The sequence below is a fragment of the Felis catus genome, chromosome D1 (genome assembly GCF_018350175.1).
Source record: "Felis catus isolate Fca126 chromosome D1, F.catus_Fca126_mat1.0, whole genome shotgun sequence".
Lineage (NCBI taxonomy): Eukaryota > Metazoa > Chordata > Mammalia > Carnivora > Felidae > Felis > Felis catus.
Window position 1 is genome coordinate 21,777,134 of NC_058377.1, and position 18,758 is coordinate 21,795,891.

Consider the following 18,758-nt stretch of genomic DNA (forward strand, 5'->3'; position numbering starts at 1 on the left):
TGACCCTTTTAAAGATTCTGGGAAGCTGTGTGGAGAAGCGCTCTTGGGTTTGAAAAGGCAATTTGACTCTCACTTTCCATACGAACACAATGCATCTTTATTAAAATTTGCAAAATAAAAACAAAAACAGACATTTCAAGTTAGTTTAAAAAATACCTTCTTTATCCCCTGCCCCAGCAAAACCCAGCCAAGCCAGCAGGACAGGTTATCTGAATGCAGGGAGCTGGCTCAGGAGTGAAGGGTGATGTTAGATGGGGTGGAGTACAGATCAAGGGGGCCTGGAGGACTCCCTGACTGGCAGTCCCCACCAGGGCCCCAGTGGGCAGGTAGCCAACCTCAGCAGCATTCACTAGAGCCACTGAAAGAACTGGGCAAGGGGGTGGACGCTCTTCATAACCTGAGGTCCACTTCCCCTTCTACCTCCTGAAAATTTGAGTCTTAACTGAGACTCAGTTTTCCCATAGGAAAGAAAGGTGGGGGCAGAGGACTGGAGGTCTAGAAGGTGGTCTCCCAAGACTCAGGCCTCTGTGCTAGGGGTGACCGCTAGAAGAAGGGGATAAACCAGATAGCTTAGCTAGCAAGTGGCTGGACCATCACACCAGAGACCCAGCCTGACTCTGGGCGGGCACCATTACAGGGACAGCACCCATGCGGCTCAGAGTGGAGGAAGACACCCCACCAGGGCTGGGGGATGTTGGCTGAGGGTGGGCCCCATCTGTCCTGAGCAGCCTGGGTGAGGGCCGGACCTGACTGGAAAGGCTGGGTGTGGGGGTCAGTGCACCAGGCCTGGGAGGACCTTGGGGTTGCCGGAGGGCTCGTGCTGAGGTGACAGATGAAAGGGTCCCGTTCTTGGAGATTGTGTCTGAGCCCTTGGGCCAGGGCAGGGTCGGGGGAGCAATGGCGTCCTCCCTAGTCATCAAAGAAGTAATAAGATGTCAGAAGCTGGATGGGGGAAGAGGGGGGATTTCTACCTGCTTTGTCTTACTCCCCCCTCACACACCAGTTCACTCTCCTCTCCCTTAAAATCCCCCAATGGAATGATGTTTCAGTCACTGCCCACCTTTCCTTTAGATGACAGCTGCCTAAACTCCCAGCTGGGGGAAGCTAGGAGAACCCCATTGGGACAGAGACTGGGGACACTTACTTAATGTCATTGGCCGGCTCCTCTAGGGCCTTGCTCCGGCGATGGTACAAGAGGACCAGCCCAGCGAGCAGTCCTAGTCCAACCAGAGTGCCTACAACAGCTCCAGCAACAACAGCAGGCCCTGGCCCTGGGGAAACCTTGGTGTCAGAGGGAGATCCCCAGCCGTTCTCCACTCCCTCCAATCCCACTACCCCACTGCCACCATTAACAGTTTTTCTCTTTTTCCATGTTAAGAAGAGGGGTTGACTGTCAGCAGGAAATGGTCAGCCAGCCAGTGACCAAACATTTGGACAAACATTTGACCAGGACAAGCAGACAGGCCTCCTCTCCTCTTGCAGCCCCACCCCCACCAGTGACCGGTCTTCTCCTTAACCACACTTACCCCTCACTGACCTGTGCTCACTTCCAAGGTCACATTGCACTGGGCACTGCCCACCTCATTGTGGGCCTTGCAGATATAGACTCCGGACATGGAAGTGGAAAGGTTTGTGAGGCTTAAAGACCCCCGGATGGCATCTGTGGACACAATTTGACCATCAGTCCAGGGACCTTCTTTCCCACTGAAAAATTCTGCCCCTTCCAGGATGTCCTCTTTGATTCTCTGGGAGACTCGTGGTGGGAAAAGTTGTGACCACCATGCTGAGTTCTCCCCCCAGGTACAAAGCTGCTAGCTCCATGCCCCTCTCCATTTCTTCTGCCCAGTGTCCCCAACTGAAATCTAAAAAGATTTAAGGAGGAATTGATGCCCAGAGAAACCCAAATATCAGTTTTACTTCTGTTCCAGATTGGCGGTGTGGTGAAAAAGAAAATATTAGGCTAGGAATCAGAAAACCTGAGCTCCCGAATAGGCCATGTGACTTTAAACAAGTTACTTCCTCTTCCTGGGGCCCAATTTCTTCATCTATAAAATGGGGTAATATGACCTCCATGATGGCATTAAAAGCATTATATGAAATAATCATTATAACAGTTAAAGTTTATTGGTTGCTTACTCTATGCCAGAGACTAAGTCCCTTATGTGTACAAACTTGTGAAAATTTCACAACAAACCTATGAGATAAGCACTGTTAAAAAAAAAAAAACAAAAAACAAAAAAAACAAAAACAAAAAAAAAAGAAAAAAAAAGAAAAAACAAAACAAAAACAAAACAAAAACAAAAACAACAAAAAAACCCCCACAACTTTTGGGAAGCCTGGGGGGGCTCGGTCGGTGTGTGTCTGACCTCTTGATTTTAGCTCAGGTCTTGATCCCAGGGTCATGGGATTGAGCCCGCTCGGTGTGGAGCCTGCTCAAGATTCCCTCTCTCCCTCTGCCCCTCCTCCCCCTCTGTAAAATTAAAAAAAAAAAAAAAAAGTAGCTTAAAAAATAAATATATTTTTATATATTTATAAACCCATTATAAAATTGGTCAAATGAAAAGTAGAAAAAGGGACAAATTGAAAACTCATATACCCACTACTTAGATTCAACAATTGCTAACATTTTGCTATATTTATTTCATTTCTCTTTTCATGAGATTTTTTTTAATTTTTTTAATGTTTATTTATTTTTGAGAGAAAGAGAGACAGAGCATGAGCGGGGAAGGGGCAGAGAGAGAAGGAGACAGAGAATCAATCCTAAGCAGGCTCTAGGCTCTGAGCTGGGAACCCACAAACTGAGATCATGACCTGAGCCCAAGTTGAACACTTAACCAACTGAGCCACCCAGGTGCCCCAAAGAATTTTTGTGAGACATTTAAAAATAAGTACTTCAGCATGAATCTCCAAAAAATAAGGACCCTGACCACATAACTACAATACCATTGCCACACCCAATAAATTAATAGTTCTCTAAAAGAATGATCTAATACCTAATAATAACTATCTAATTATCCATATTGAAAACGTTTCAATTGTCCCCAAATATCTTTTGTAGCTAGTGTGTTCAAATCAGGGCTGTGATATCCCCGTTTTACAAATGAGGAAGTGGAGGGGCTTCTGGATGACTCAGTTGGTTAAGCGTCTGACTTCGGCTCAGGTCATGATCTCATGGTTTGTGAGTTCGAGCCCTGTGTCGGGCTCTGTGCTGACAGCTGGGAGCCTGGATGGAGCCTGCTTCAGATTTTGTGTCTCCCTCTTTCTCTGCCCCTCCCCCTTCCTCTGCCCCTCCCTCTCTCTCTGCCCCTCCTTCTCTCTCTCTGACCCTCCTCCACTCGCACTCTCTCTCTCTCCCTCAAAAACAAACAGTAAAAATTTTAAAAATAAAAATAAATAAAAATAAATAAATGAGGAAATGGAAGCACAGAGTCACACAGCTAGTCAATGGCCGGGCTGGAATTCGAATGCAGATCATCTGCTCTAGACCCTCTTCAGTAACAAAAGTACATACAAAAGTACATAGCATGCAGAAGCCCTCAACACAGTGCCTGCACCTGGTGGGTCATCTTTTTCCACCCTTCTCCCCACGTCCTCCTCCACCCCAGTACCTGGCAGCATTGCCTCCCCTTTTCACACCCCCCCCCCCCCGCAACCCCCCCTCCCCGTACCTCTCATCCTTCCCTGCCCCAGCCACACACTCATTTGTCTCCAGAAGTTCCCTCACCTAAAACTGGTGCAAAGAAAACCTGGGCGGATGGGGGTGCCCGCTCCCACTGGTATTGGGCAGCTGGCTTACTCCTGGGGGACTGGCAGCTCAGGGTCACGTTGGTCCCCACACGGGCCACACCCAGGAGACGGCAGGATGGAGGAGCTGGAGGAACTGGAGCAGGGAGACAGGTTAAAAATTCAATCCCCAGGAACCAACAGACTCCCACCTCCACCACCTCCTACACTCCCCGCCTCCCTCTTCTGTCACTCCATCTACCCTCCTCCAACCTTTTACACGCAGCCTTTTGGGAGAGACCTGCCTGACCTCCCTGGGGGCTGGGGCGGTATTGCAAAGCGTGTGCTTCACACTTACCCAGCACACTGAGTTCTAAAGTTTTGCTGCTGTGGCTCCTATTTATGCCTTGATGGTCTTGCACATTCACAGAGCAGCGGTAGGACCCAGAGTCTTTCTCCCGGAGGCCCTGCAGCCGCAGCGACACGTTGTGGGAGGGCATGGAGTAGACCAGGGATACCCTAGGTTTGCTTGTCGTGGTCCTGCCGATGTACGCCAACACCTGGTGTGGGGCACGACGCCTCCCGGTTATCACATGTATGCACTGTGCCCGCGGGCTCAGCCAATCCCCTCCCACACACCGGCAGTCTTCAAGTGCTCCTCCCCTGCACCCATCCCCTCCAACCTGTACCAGCTCCCCATTCACCCTGTTCCCTCCTAGCCACCCTCACTGGCCCTGGGTCCTCTTTACCATGACGCTTCTTGATCCCCTGTGCCTTGTCTCTTTATCTCCCACTTCGGGTGTTTAGAAAGGTGGTATAATGGGTGAGGGATAATGTAAACAGGGGGTATTTATGACAGAAACTTAGAATTCAGGGATAGATCCAGGATTTTTAAAATATCTTTTTTTAATCTTTTTCTTGAAGACATCCCCCCCTTCCCTATGTATAAGTTCAGGCCCTGCAAAACTTACATCTACCCCTGTAATCTCAATTTCTGTCACACATACCCCCTATTTATCAAATGACTTCTAGAACATACTTTTCAGAGCCTAGGGAGGAGCTCATGCAAATAAGGGGCTCTGAAAATGACATTTCATTGGCTTCTGGGTAAATCTGCCTCTGAAAATAGGTCTGATGTTAGGAGGTGGAGGGGGGGGTGGGGCAGGAGCCTACCACTTGCCTCTCAAAGGAGTGTATGAAGGGGCAGCAGGACAGATAATCACGTGGGAAGAGAAGTGGCCTGTGACAGTGTCCAAAGCACAGAGAAGATGAAAATAGGGTGATGCTCAGCTCTTTAAAATTATGGAATATTTGCCCTAACCCTTCCTTCCTCCTCAAACCCCAATCCTCAGTGCCCCTCCTCAAAGCAAAGCAAAGCAAAATGCCTTTCCACTTTCCAGTGTTTCGTGTGCTGGATTTCTAGGGAAAATTGGGGACAAGAAAATTCTTTGGGGCAGCCTCCAAGCTCAGAACAAAAACTGAGCCCGTGAGGGACCTTGCATTTTCCTGAAACTCCTTCCCTGTCCCCCATTCCCTGGCCACCCCTCCTGTTCTCCTCAGCTCTTCCCTGCCCTCAGTCACAGGGTGTAGCCAGCCTCCGGCTGAGATGCTTTCCTCCCTCACCTGGTTCAGATCCTTCCCTTCTTGTTCCAAGAACCACATCACGGTGAGCAACTCCCACGTCTGGCCGGAGGACACCTGCCCTTGCAGGGTGTACCACACCGGGAGCACTACTTCTGCTCCTTCCACCGCCTTCAGCTTGGTGAGGCCAGCGGGCACGTGGAGCTCCAGCTGGGCCTGCGAGGGGGACGCTGGGGACAAGAGCCACAGGTGTGAGCGCGGAGGGCTGGCTTCCCACTCTGCCTGAGGGCCCTGCCCAGGGCAGCAGAGGAGAGGACGAACCTTGCAAGATCCCACACTGCCCAGGGACGGCAGACCTAGTGTCCTGCGTTGGGATTTTATCAGACCTTATTCTCCACAACCTCAGCTCCTGGGTTCATAACAGGGGTAGGGACACATTTCTGTGCATTTATTGGTATCCAGATTTCAGAGCACCAGGAAGAGGGGGCAGATTTCCAGTGGGGAGGGGAAGACATCTGAGAGGAAGGGTAGGTTTAACACTTTTCATCTACACTCTGCATAGCCCACTTGCTCCCCCAATTTCCCTGGGCCAGAGTGGGTCTCGATGCTGCTGAGGGTCGCCAGCGATGGGCAGAGGGGGTTGGAAGGCCTGCCGGTTACCGATTAACCCGCGCGGCTCCTTCTGATCTAGCGCTCCACCTGGCCCACTGACGGTAGTGCTCCCCAGGCCCCCAGGCTCAGTCCCGACCCAGGGACTTCTCCAGGAAAGCGGAGAGTTGAGAACCCAGAAAGGGGCCCTTTTTGGGTCCAGGCGATCCGGACGGGTCCTGTGAGGTTACAGGAACTCTTGGCAGAGCGGGAACACGCATGATGGTCCCCTGATAATCAAGTACAAATCTTATGTCTGTGTGCGTATGGAGTTCAGGCGGTGGACTGGGGTGTCAGTTTCAAGGAGCGGACAATGGAATCTATGCTTGCATGATGGCGTCCAGAAACATTCACGTTCTGCCCTTCAGAGAGGCAATGGAGCAGCCCAATCCTAAACCCTTCCGGGGGCGGGTGGATAACCTCGGGCTTGTACCCGGCCAGGCCTGAGGATGCTGGCCACCGTAGTCCTTGGCCTCAGCACTCTGCATTGGAATCTGAGATGCCATCTCTACATGGTGACCAGGCGGCCAAGGCGCGGACAGAGGCCGCACGCAGGTCCGGCTTTCCGCCCTCCAGGAGCAGGCCCTAAAGGCCTCTAAGGGCCAGGCGCAGATCCGGCCAGGATGCGCGCCACCCCCACGGCTTTCCGGCTGTGCGTCTTTACAGAACCCCCGGCCCTATTCCTTGGCCTTCGCCGCACCCCCCTTATCCATTTCCTGGCGGGTCCCCGCGGGCCGGGCGGGAAACTTGTGCCCGGTGATAAGGCAGAAGACAATGACGGAGGCGCAGCTAGACCGGAGGCTCTAGAGGCGAAAACAACCTCTGCCTCAAGGAGCCCGACCCCCCTGGGGACCTGGCCCGCTCGCCGAGCGGGGAGGCCGGGGACGCCGGGAGGCCTTCGGGCAGTGCCGGATCTTCCCTGGCCTTTCTGGAGCACACTCCCGAGAGACCACAAACGTTTCCCCTTGGGAACCCTGCCTGGGTCCCGGGAGAGGCAAGAGCTTCTTCGCCACAGGCGACCCAGACGACCTCCCCCAGGTCCTGCATTTATCCTACCACTTTGCAAAAGGAAGACTAGGGGTGGTAAAAGATAGTGATGGACACACTGGGGTCTGGGCACACGCCCCTGTCAGAAACCAATGGCTGAAGGGGGCCAGAGGCTTCCCTGCCCTGGGTCTGGGTGCCCGCTGCAGCAGAAGCCCCTTTCGCTCACAAGGTCCGTGGTGCCCTGGGGAGAGGACACCGGAGTAGTGGGTCTGAGTGCAGGACACAGGGGCACCCCAAGAAAGGGACCCTTCTGGCCCACTCTGAGACCAGAGTGAGAGAGCAGGCAAGGGCCTAAAGAGCACAAAAATGGGCCCGCTCCCCGGGGCTACTATTTTTAGTCTCCCTTTCTCTGAGAAACTCCCCCCGCCGGCTTCTCACGCCCCAGGGGCAGCAGCGCAGAACCGCGGAGGAGCGCGGAACAGACTGGCCTCCGGGAGAGCCCAGTGCAGCCTAGCCCAGCAGAGCAGATGCCTGCCCCAAGCGCCTGGTGGCGGCCAGAGTGCCATTTAACTCTAGAGCGGCCACGGAGAGGTCAGCAGCCCCCTGCAGTGGCCTGCTGGGGACGTTGAGCCTGGGCTATCGTGTAAAAACTGGTGTTCAAAGTTAGGATAGAAAAAAAAGAGGTTACAGGAGAGATGTAGACCAGGCCCAAGCAGTGAACTTGGACTTTTCTCTTCCCTTGCTTCCCAAATGGCCAGCAGGGAGATGGGGGAAAGGCAGAAGGGAAAGGGGCATTGAGGTTGACCTTGGGAGAAGGGACCTGAGAAGTTAAGGGATCCTGGAGTAGGCCCACGAAGCCCAAAGGGGCAGAAAGATGTTCCATCTTCAGTGTGGCCGGTGGGCTGCTCTAGAGCCCTCTTTGTCTGGGGACCCACTTCATGTCCCCACACTTTGCAGCACAAAGCTAAAGGGGGCACGGGTGAGCATTAGGTGTTCCCCATCTCGGACCCCATCACTGTGACTGAATCGTACTGCATATCTCTCTGCATCTGGTGACTTCCAAAGTGAGAGAAATAAGGGGTTAAAGTTGACCTTGACAAACTCACCCTTCACCCTATTCGGGATCCTTGAAAAAAGATGGCAAGAAAGCCTTGGAGTAAGTGAAATGAACTTAGAATGGGCTTAGGTCATGATGGGTCCTTTTCCCTCCAGATGTAGGAATGGAAGCCCTCAACACTCCTTAGGCACTTGCTCCAAGGAGGCACCCTTCCTCTCTGACTCTTTGAGGAACTTCCTCTCTATTTCCTTTGTCCCTTTGGCTCTGGGAACCAATGGGGGTGGTGGACCTCGTGGGGGGGGGGTCACAATTCTGCTCCTCTAGGCATTCAAACCCCTCCCCCACTTCCTGTGTCCCAAGTGACCTCACGGTCATGCTTTTGGGGCACCTCCCTTTATTCCCAGGGCAGGAAGCAGGAGGGGGCTAGAGAGAGGATCTGGGCTGGGGAATTGACACGAAGTGCATTTGTTAAGCCTGGGATCCAGGGAATTCCTGGGGGTTCTTGCACATCAGCTTGTGTGGGGGGTGGGGGATATGAGGGGGGCTGGAGTTAAGTCCTTAAGCTCTTTAGCCAGTGTCTCATCTAGTAGCTCAGTTCATCCGGCTCTGCTGGGTGGAGGTGGGGAGTACGCATGAGGAATGTTCCCACATCTCGCGGTAGAGGTCTACCCAGCTAGATGCCCTGCCCCTCTCCCCTACTACACACACACCGCACCCAAAGTGGTAGCTGTCGAGGACGACACGGAGACAGAAGTCAATACCAGCCAGCGATGCCCTCCCTGGGTGCGGAGAGGGCGGAGGAGTGTGGGGGGAGGAGGAAGAGAGTCAGAGGCGGGAGTCCCCTTCCATCCAGTTCCTCACCAGTGCCCCAAACCACCTCCCTCGGGGGCTGTATTCATCCCATTTCCCATCTCAGGTTACCCACCCCCACTCCGGTCCCGGGTGGCACTCACCGAGGGTACTCAGCCCCAGGAACAAAAACCGCAGCAAGTTGGTCGCTGGGGACCTGGGCAGGGAAACCATGGCCCCCCTTCCTGGCCCCGACGGAGTCAGGGGCGCCGGCTCCGGGACTCAGCGACCGACAGGTGCTAAGGCGGCTCCGCAGCTGGGGCGGACGCGGGAGCCCGGCCACTGACACCAAGGGCGGCTCTAGCCGGAGTCTGTGCGCGCGTGTCCCGCCGGCGGGGTGGGGACCGACGGGGACAGGGGGGCGGGGCGTCCGGAGGGGGCGGAGAGGTCGCGGTCTCCCCGGGCTGGGCGTGCGGGTGACCCTCCGCGGGCGGGGGTTGGGGAGGGCTCCCGCGCTCCGACGGCCGGACCTCGCGGCCTCCGCCCAGGCAGAATGCAGGGTGGGGTCGGGTAAGTGGCGGTGTCCCCACAGCTCCCACAGCCGGCCGGGGGCCAGGGGAAACGGGAAGGTCCCGAACTGCCACACTGGGGCCATGCCCTCCCCCCTCCGCTCGCTTGGGGTGGGAACGGAAGACCGGGAAGGGAGGGAGGTCTGGGGATCCTCCGACGTCCAGGAGCCACCCGCACGCCTGACACCGTAGCCGGCCTGGGCTCTGGCTCCGGGCGTGGGGGGACAGCGTCCTCGGCCTAAGCGGGACAGCCTTCCTGGAGGAAGAGGGGAGCCGCGTTGTCCCGGAGCCACTGCGCTTCCCGAAGTGTGTGGGGCGGAGCGGCGGGAAGGGGCGCGGTTCTCCCGCCCGCAACAGCTGCTTTCCTCGGAGCCGGGCGGGGAAGAGATGCGGCCGCCCCGCCTCCACCCTGCCTCGCAGGGGCGCCCCGCAGCTGCCACCCGGCAGGCCTAGGGCCGCGTCCGCAGGTGCGCGCGGGGACCGTCTGCACCTGCGGGCGGCGAAGAGAGGCGCTCTCCGCAGGTCCTCGGAGATCCCCTAAAACCCAGCCCTCAAGGTGACCGGGTCTTGTGCCTCACACCCCTAGCAGGGAAAGGACTGGAGCAATGCTGAGCAGGAAACTGAGGAAACAGGAGCCCGGCTCCCAGCTCCTCACCTCCAGCCAGAATGGTTTATAGGCCTTACGCTGACTGGGGAGGAAGGAGCAGCTGTGGGAAGGTAAACTGGACAAAGTCCCCCCATTTCTTTATCCTTGTATCTTCACTGCCCCTTATCCGTCATCGTGCCGGCTCTGATCCTTTAATTCCCGGGACTAGATCGCGTTCGCTGCGAATTTAATTTAACCGTTCCGCCGCCCACACTCTCGCCCCTCCGCCGGGTCTGTCCAGAGGCACCTCTGCGCCCTCTGGCGGCCGCAGCTCCCTTACAGAAGGGGACGCACCTGTTCTCGCTTCTCTGTCCAACAGCCAAAATACGGATGCTTCAAACATCCGGGCACAGTTTAACCGCCGAGCAAAGGTCACTGGGGGCAGAAAGCATAACAAAGAATCCTTGGTGCTGCCTGCTCCGAGTGGCAGTGGACTGGGAAGAAAAGCAGTCAGGACTCCGATTCCATTTACTCCACATACAGTTCTGCACTGTTTTAACACCGAGTGTGGTCCTTGTGCTTGCACGGCACAAGATCTTTTTGTACACAGTGCCCCACAGACCCTTTCAGATGCCTCTTCCTAGCGTGACTTTGCTGGCTGCTCTTCAAATACCTGCCATGCAGTGGCTTTGAGCAATGCCTATGCAAACACCAGACCGCTCATGTAACCCCTGGAATCTAATACTTGGCAGCTCAGCGGCAGCAAAGGCAACAGAAATAGATTACTGCCAGTCTCATACCTTTATTCAAGGACCTACAAGCTTAGACTGTCAAGGTGTTTTGTGTGTGTGTGTGTGTGTGTGTGTGTGTGTGTGTGTGTGTGTACTAGGGGGAGGGGGCTGTTGGTTTGGTTTTTCTATTCTATCACACTCAAATTTTCCTTTAGTTTACACTGCAAACCAGCTCCTGTAAACATTCCTCCTTCATTTCCACACCAGGGTTAATGTACCCCAAATAAGTAACTCCCTCCAAGAAAGTACAAAGTCTTTTGGCTGCATCTCAGGAACGCCAAAGCAACTAATTTCGCAGGCTGTGCTCATACCTATCAAGTGCTATATTAGAGCCTCAATATACACACTCTCTGTAGCCAACTTTTCCTTTGGAATTTAGATCCCAAATAACTTGCAACATCAGAAGTAAAGCTGCAACCAAAGATGTGTAGGCAGTGAAAATCTCCATGTGACACAGGGGCAGTCCTGTGAGGACTCTTTCACCACCCTTGACCCCAACCAAAACATTTCCCACTGGAACGCCTATTCCAACCACTTCTTTCTGCTGACCCTGAGCCAGTCAAAGTGACAGCAGTTAGCAGAGCAGCTCTATTCCTTTCTGAAAGTGCCAAGATGCATTTTGGGACGAACCCTATTCTCTACCCTTGTGTAAAATGAGAATGTTGGCAGATAACCTGTGAGTGACCTGGAGCCTGCTTCCACAAACATGTTGCACGTAAGAGCTAAGTTCATAGTTCGTATTTAAGAGACGTGCAGGTCACTAGTATTTCTTCCAATTATACCTCATCTCGTGCTCGCTTCGGCAGCACATACACCAATTATACCTCATCTCATATCTCAAAGTATCTTCTCATGCGGATTCTTATGTCTGAACATAGGGTCTCCGTCCCCCTTGACTCATTATAAGGCTTCATTAAAGCCCCCTCCCCCCCCTCCCCCCGTTTTATTTTGCAAAGCTCATATAGTTATCTGATTCCCTGCTATCCTCTCTTCTAGATTGTTCTGGCCAAAGAAACTAGATATTCAGTTAGCAGCAGCTACTTTCTTTCCAAGCGTCCATTTCCCAGTGTTCAGTTTTGTCCTCTTGCCGTTACGGCTCATCCGTCCGAAGCCAAATGGTGAAAACATACTGGATCCTGGATCCAGTCTTGGCCATCTTCGTCGGGCTGCTCACAGTGGTCTAGTAGTGCCCCATTCTCAGTAATGTTAGGTCAGTCTGAAACATCCTCACTAAATGTTCCCCAAATGATCTGCCCCAGCTAAGTAACTAAACAGCAGCAGGAAGTGGGATAGAGTGGAAAAAATGCCTGAAGCACATTGGTTTGGGGCTTTGTCAGTGGCAAAGTTTCGGGGATACCGTGTGGTACTCTGGTAATGCATTTTCCTGCAGCACTTAGCGCTGAAATATTAAGAAATTACTGCTATAAGATGGTCAGTGCAGCCTCAGCCTTTAGGTCTGTAATTCCAAGTTCCAAAGAAAAGCAAGCTCATGAGAATTTCATAAGGCCCATACCTACAGACTGTACCTAGGGAGAAGAGGTGCTACACTCAAATTCCAAGAATATTTGTACTCTCACTGAACTAGCATCCATTAAAAAAAATTATTTTCAGTAATCTCTACGCCCAATGTGGGGGTTGAACTCATGACCCCAAGATCAAGAATTGCATGCTCTACCAACTGAGCCAGCCAGGCACCCCAACTAGCAAACCCTGTTTAGCAGCTTCTATCAGAAAACAGCCAACTCCTTAAACCCAGACTAAAATGACATTCATAAGTCATCCCACTGATTAGAAGCCCTCTAGCCATTTGAAAAATAAGCTTCAACAAGCCAAGAGGTATCAGGATGAGAAAATCACTGATTTGAGACCAAGGTGCAGGAAGGAAAAGAATATTTTTTATCAATGTGCAAGTTTATCTTCAATAGTATTAAAAATGGGGAAAATTAGAGCTCTTACCTGGATTTGCAGTCAGTGTAAAGCAGAGCGCCTGAGAGATGTTGGGGGACTCATTAAAGGTAAATCATCAATCTAACAAGTCTTGGCCATAAGACCAAAGTGATCCTTGACTGCCCTTCTAGTAATCTAGTCGTTAGTGAAGAGCACTAACCCCTAAGTAAAGTGCTAGTTGATGCAAAGAAATCCCTGAGAGATCGAAATGTGATAACCACTTTCCTAATGGACTTCTTTCTTACAACCTCCTAACCTGTGGATCACTTTCAAAAACGTTTTGGGTGTTTCTATTGGATCGTCTCTCCTTTTTTGTAAACAGCATGATGACAGTTCTCCACTTGTACTCTTTGAGAGAGTCGCCCCTGACTACTGAGTGTAAAGATGAGGAATGAAAATCTCTTACAAATTCACACGCTTAGGGTCAGCAGGAATATCCTAGTCATTTAAAAAAAAAAAAAAAAAAAGGAAATATGAAATGAAATGCCCCATTTGTTCCATACATTCTCAGCTCTGCTACAAAAAGCTCAACTAGTACTCCAAGAGGTCAAGAATTACTTTAATAATTTCTTTGTTAAAAAGTTTAAATGGTAACACAACCATAAAGTTGGTACATCACAGAAACAAAGGTCTTTGCAGGCAACACTGATCGGGAATAGCAAAACACTTGGTTGGTGAAAAAAATGAAACTCTAAATTATATACAATATAGCTAAGGGTGATATTGAAAAACAGTCTTATTTACGGTGACTCAAGATTTAACTTGCCATTATCTATTGCTTATTTATTCAGGGTTGTAAATAACACTTATATAGAGACATAGAGATGTGTAAAAATGAAACATTGTGAAAAAAATACAATTTTTCAATTTCATATGAAACTCAAAGTATAAGTTTTGTCCAATATGGAATGTACCTACATTTGTTTATATTAGGGCTCTAAAATCCATTTAAAAATTGTTTTTTGTTTTTAAAAAAGAAACAGTTGACCCACCATGCAAGTTCGCTGTATATCTTGCTTGCTCAAAATAAGCATTTTCAGGTGAGGTCTGTTTTTTCTGCCCAAAGTCTAGTATGATTCCGTAGAAGTTGTACTGGCCCAATTGTGGAAAGAATTCCCATGAAGAGTCTGATGGCAGCATCTGGATGAGGGGCAGTCTGAGTAATGGAAAGTGAGTAGAGAAGAGGGAGGTAAGAGCCCAAATCCTTATGAAGGATGACATTCAGTTGTTAAATTTTAAGGGGTATCCAATGGCTTTTTCCAGGCACTCAACTAAAGAGCCAGCGGAAAGAAAATCCCTCTCTACTTCGACAAATTTGATATAGATGGATTTGGGGGAAACTCCAGGATCCACAATACAGTTCTGAGACAAAAACCCATTAATACCAACCCAATCTTTGCTGAAGGTTTTGGTATTTGCTTGGAAATGTAAAAATAAGCATTGCTGGAGAGTCCTGACCTCAGCAATCCCGAGGTAGCAATAGATTATTCGGGTGGGTTCGATTTCCACCTGTAATGAGGCTTGTGCTGACAGGGTCTCCAAGTCAACCCGGCCCTCCTTTCCTGGGTCTAGGGAACGTCGCTCCATGTGGGGTGAGGGGGGCCTCTCAATACATTCTTCATAACCAATGGCATAAAGGCCTGGACTTTTGGGAATGCCTCCTGGTAATAAATATTGAACAACGTTCCCACCAGTTGGTTTGGAATGGGCGATGGGTATCCAGTCAATTTCCATGTGCAGCTCCAGGCACCGAGCTTCACTAATGGTGATCTCTAAAAATTTGTAGTAAACATTTTTCCAGTTCATTTTCTGCACGCGGGTCATAATGATCCGTCCCTCGGGCTTCTCGGAGTTGAAGTACTCCCGGAGTCGCTTGCCCAGGGGCACCTGGGAGCTGATCTCAGCATAATGGTAACGGATATCCTCTTTCCAACGGGTATTATAACCAATTCCAAAAATGGCCAGTTTATTAGAAAGATGCAGCCTTGAAAAGTCTGTCCAGCTCTGAAACAGTTCCCATTTCAATTGTACTGATTCCAAAATCTGTACAATATTTTGCATGATGTCTCTCTTCCTGGAAAGAGAAACACAAGTCAAGTTCTTCAGGTGTCTAGATCAGCACTGTCCAACACAACTTTCTGCAATGATGCAAATGTTCTACATCTGTGCTGTCCAATATGGTAGCCATTAGCACTGAGAATGTGGCTAGTGTGAGTGAACTATTACATTTTTTCAACGTTTATTTATTTTTGGGACAGAGAGAGACAGAGCATGAACGGGGGAGGGGCAGAGAGAGAGGGAGACACAGAATTGGAAACAGGCTCCAGGCTCCGAGCCAGCAGCCCAGAGCCTGACGTGGGGCTCGAACTCACGGACCGCGAGATCGTGACCTGGCTGAAGTCGGACGCTTAACCGACTGCGCCACCCAGGCGCCCCTGAACTATTACATTTTTAATCATAATTTGAAATTAAGTTTAAATAGCCACATGTGACTAATGGCTACCTTATCAGACAGTGCAGGTCTAGATAATCATAGTATTAAAATCTGAGAAACACTCTTTCTAGGAAATTTCTAGGAATTAATGACAAACTGCTTTCCATTACTTCTATAGTCTGGCTGTATTAAACCTAGTAACTATTGATACGTTAAGACCCTAGGGTTTCAGAAATCCAAGGATCAAGAGTTTTTAAAAATTATTATTATTAACTCCACTAGTGTTAACATAGTGTCATATTAGTTTCAGGTGTACAATATAGTGATTCAACAATTCCATACATCACCCAGTGCTCATCACAAGTGCACTCCTTAATCCCCCTCAGCTATTTCACCTATCCCCCACCTACCTCCCCTCTGGTAACCCCTTCCCTTTGCTTGTATGTTTCTTAAATTCCGCATATGAGTAAAATCATATGGTATTTGCCTTTCTCTGAGTGACTTATAAAGTGGCTGTTATAATTCACATGGTGGCCTTCAGACCTAAGCACCAAAAGCAGATAAAGGATGTTGTATTCAAAAAGGTATTCAGTATCAATTAAAATAATGAACAGCTTAATTTCTAACCTGGAAATTCTTAAAGTTCAATAATTTTGGCCCATATGTGTTTGCTGTAGGAAAATATACAGTTGATTAGGACTAATGACCTCATGCAAAAACAAAATGACATTTTCTATTTGTCTAAAATTCATTACTACTGGTGCGCCTGGGTGGCTCAGTCGGTAAGCGTCCGACTTCGGCTCAGGTCATGATCTCACGGTCCGTGAGTTCGAGCCCCGCGTCGGGCTCTCTGTGCTGACAGCTCAGAGCCTGGAGCCTGCTTCAGATTCTGTGTCTCCCTCTCTCTCTGACCCTCCCCTGTTCATGCTCTGTCTCTCTCTGTCTCAAAAATAAATAAACATTAAAAAATAAAATAAAATAAAATAAAATAAAATAAAATAAAATAAAATAAAATTCATTACTACTCCCAAATTTAGAAGAACTGTCAGTTAAGCACAAAATTAAGACCTGAGAATTCAGATGGAAAAGGTCTACATCAAGCTCAGGTTTTAAGAGGGGAAAATGAATGAATCAAGCCTATTCTAGAAAATATTTTCGGGGCGCCTGGGTGCTCAGTCAGTTAAGTGTCCCGACTTCAGCTCAGATTATGATCTTGTGGTTCATGGGTTGGAGCCCCGCGTTGGGCTCTGTGCTGACAGCTCAGACCCTGGAGCCTGCTTCAAATTTTGTGTCTCCCTCTCTCTCTCTGCCCCTCCCCCACTCACATGCTCTGTGTCTGTCTCTCAAAAGTAAATAAAAATGTTAAAAAAAATTTTTTTAACAAAATACTTTCTAACAGGGAACAAAAGCATAGAAACAATTTCAATTTTGATTTGGACAGTTAAGGAGTAAGGCAGAAAATGCTGGGAAGTTCTTGTTTCACATGCTGCTTAACTCCTATAATTGTAACTGCTGCTTCAATAATTCACGTACTATAATGAGGATACGCAATTACAAGTTTGTTTCTCAGGTATGGCAAAACTTGGATATTGGAAGATTGAAGTCTGTTATGTATTAACTTCACAACCAACTATCACAGTCTACATCGGTTACAGGTTTAAACTACAAAAATACTCAACTACCGTCCTTATGTACAATCCAACAGGCAAGAGAAGAGGATGTACATTGGTTGCTAATGGCTTCGCGGAAGGAGACAGATACTTGAAAGCTTCCTATTCAATTCTTGTATCTTTGAGGGGAAGAGCTTTTGGAACAAAATGGGGAATCTCCCACACAGCCATTCTCAGTCTGTCCTCGTACTCTCTTTGGCCTTCTTTGCAAGATGACAAAATGCCATTATTTGGTTATCAGCTGCTTCTTGGAGCCAAAGACTGCCCTGGACTTATCGGCCGCTCTTGAGTTTGTCATGGAAGTTTCAAGTATCAGCGTGGCCACCTTGATGAAACCACTGGATTAGTGGGGACTGTTCTTCTCAGAGAACACAAAGGCACTCAGTGATCACTTCTCTCACATTTAGCTTGGTGCTTGTGAGGTGAAGATATAGAACCATGTTTCTGCATGGGTCAACGCTTTCAAAAAAAGCTATCTTTCACAGCCACATCCTTCCGTGTCGTCTTTTGAAATGTGACACTGACCTCAAGGACAGGCTAAGGAGTTGGGAGGGAGGGCAGAGATTTTCATCTATTCGGCTCACTGACGTGTCCCAATGCCTGACATAAAGGAGGCACTTGACAAATAAATGTGGACTGAATGAGCAGATTAGGTGACTCTTCTTTATGGATGAAGCATGGACTATTTTAACTATAGGCTATGTCAGCGGGCTCAGGCTAATCCCACCTATACTTAGAGGAAAAAAATAATCCAATGCCCAAATGAAGTTATTTTATTCAACACTGTCAATGCCCTAAATCATCAATAAGAAACAGTTCTGGGGAAACTTGTACTGGAAAATAAATGGCCTACTAGGAATCAATCTAATATTTTTTCCCCCGTGAGCCAAAACCTCGAGAAGAGGCAGCAAATCTATTTCTACATAGCCTGTCAGTTTCTTGCCCTGCTTAGTTTCTTGCCTCAGCCTGAAGGTCCCTGGGCTTAAGACTCATCACATTTGCAAAACTACAGAGCACAGTGAAAACGAGACCCAGGTACTTAAGTGGTTCCAGAGAACTGTCTATTATACTTCCTGACTTCTGAAGTTCCAACCACAAGAAAAGTGCAGATGGTTTGAACATAGTGACACCAATTCTGTAAAGTTTCACTTCATCTCCAGTTACATCAACTGAGTCTCCCCTGGGTGAAAGGGAGAGATGGGACATTTTAATGAAGGGGAGACAATGGCCTTTTTGGAGAATAGGGGTCTGAAGATATGGACTTGTAATAATGCATTTTTAAAAATACTCATCAAAGTTAACCTTTCTTTGGGACATTCCGATGTCACAATTTGAAAACAGACCCACTTCCCAACGAGAGACGGCTTCAAACTTACTGACTTGAGCCATAAACTTCTTTTTTAAGGAGTGGGGAGTGGTTACAATTTTAAGGAACAATTCTTGATCCCTAAACTTTCACCGTCTCCCCAGTCATGGAAGCAGCTGATATTGGGAATTCTTTGGTCCCACAGATGCTCTGAAAAAGGCAGGAGCGTTTGCAAAGGGTGGTGGTGGTGGTGGTTTGGTAAATGAAAACATCAGTTTCCTTTTTATATTGCTTGTTGCCTATCACACCTCTTTCTGTCTTGCCTGTTCCCCCTTTCTCCACCATCCCTCAAACATCAAGATCGAATGTATGGAATGAAGTACAGAAGAAAAAATGGGTGATGACCAGGCTTAAAAAAAAAATGGTGTCCCTCCACTTTTCCACTAAATTTATCTTTTAATATATTTCATAGATATAATCAGGGATTTACTTAAAGCTATTCAAAATATGGGGCGCCTGGGTGGCGCAGTCGGTTAAGCGTCCGACTTCAGCCAGGTCACGATCTCGCGGTCCGTGAGTTCGAGCCCGGCATCAGGCTCTGGGCTGATGGCTCAGAGCCTGGAGCCTGTTTCCGATTCTGTGTCTCCCTCTCTCTCTGCCCCTCCCCCGT

General features: G+C 49.3%; 2 protein-coding genes and 1 long non-coding RNA gene across 6 annotated transcripts in view; 1 reads left to right on the forward strand and 2 right to left on the reverse strand.

Moving 5' to 3' along the window:
- Nucleotides 1-73: 73 nt before the first annotated feature.
- On the reverse strand, nucleotides 74-9,169 carry ESAM (endothelial cell adhesion molecule). Its single transcript, XM_003992530.6, has 7 exons — nucleotides 8,950-9,169; nucleotides 5,347-5,534; nucleotides 4,082-4,283; nucleotides 3,725-3,880; nucleotides 1,538-1,660; nucleotides 1,145-1,271; nucleotides 74-909 (listed from the first exon to the last, which is right to left on the reverse strand). Exons 1-7 carry the CDS (start codon nucleotides 9,017-9,019, stop codon nucleotides 594-596), a joined length of 1,182 nt encoding a protein of 393 aa, XP_003992579.3. The 5' UTR covers nucleotides 9,020-9,169; the 3' UTR covers nucleotides 74-593.
- A 73-nt stretch (nucleotides 9,170-9,242) lies between these two features.
- On the forward strand, nucleotides 9,243-17,429 carry LOC111556584. Its single transcript, XR_002736139.2, has 2 exons — nucleotides 9,243-9,355; nucleotides 16,818-17,429. It is a non-coding gene; the product is annotated as an uncharacterized LOC111556584 (long non-coding RNA).
- MSANTD2 (Myb/SANT DNA binding domain containing 2) overlaps nucleotides 13,217-18,758 on the reverse strand; it is a 32,032-nt gene continuing 26,490 nt past the window's right edge. For all 4 annotated transcript variants that reach the window (XM_023239250.2, XM_023239249.2, XM_045038477.1 and 1 more), the window contains one exon: nucleotides 13,217-14,752. In XM_023239250.2, coding sequence (XP_023095018.2) covers nucleotides 13,900-14,752 — 853 coding nt within the window. In that variant the 3' untranslated portion in view covers nucleotides 13,217-13,899. The remainder of the gene's footprint in view (nucleotides 14,753-18,758) is intronic.

Coding starts and splice junctions, on each gene's coding strand:
- ESAM (XM_003992530.6), bottom strand. CDS start 9,019: ATGGTTTCCCTGCCCAGGTCCCCAGCGACCAACTTGCTGCGGTTTTTG. Junction 5,535..8,949: donor CCTGGGGCTGAGTACCCTCG/GTGAGTGCCACC, acceptor TCTTGTCCCCAG/CGTCCCCCTCGCAGGCCCAG. Junction 1,272..1,537: donor GACCTTGGAAGTGAGCACAG/GTCAGTGAGGGG, acceptor AGGTTTCCCCAG/GGCCAGGGCCTGCTGTTGTT.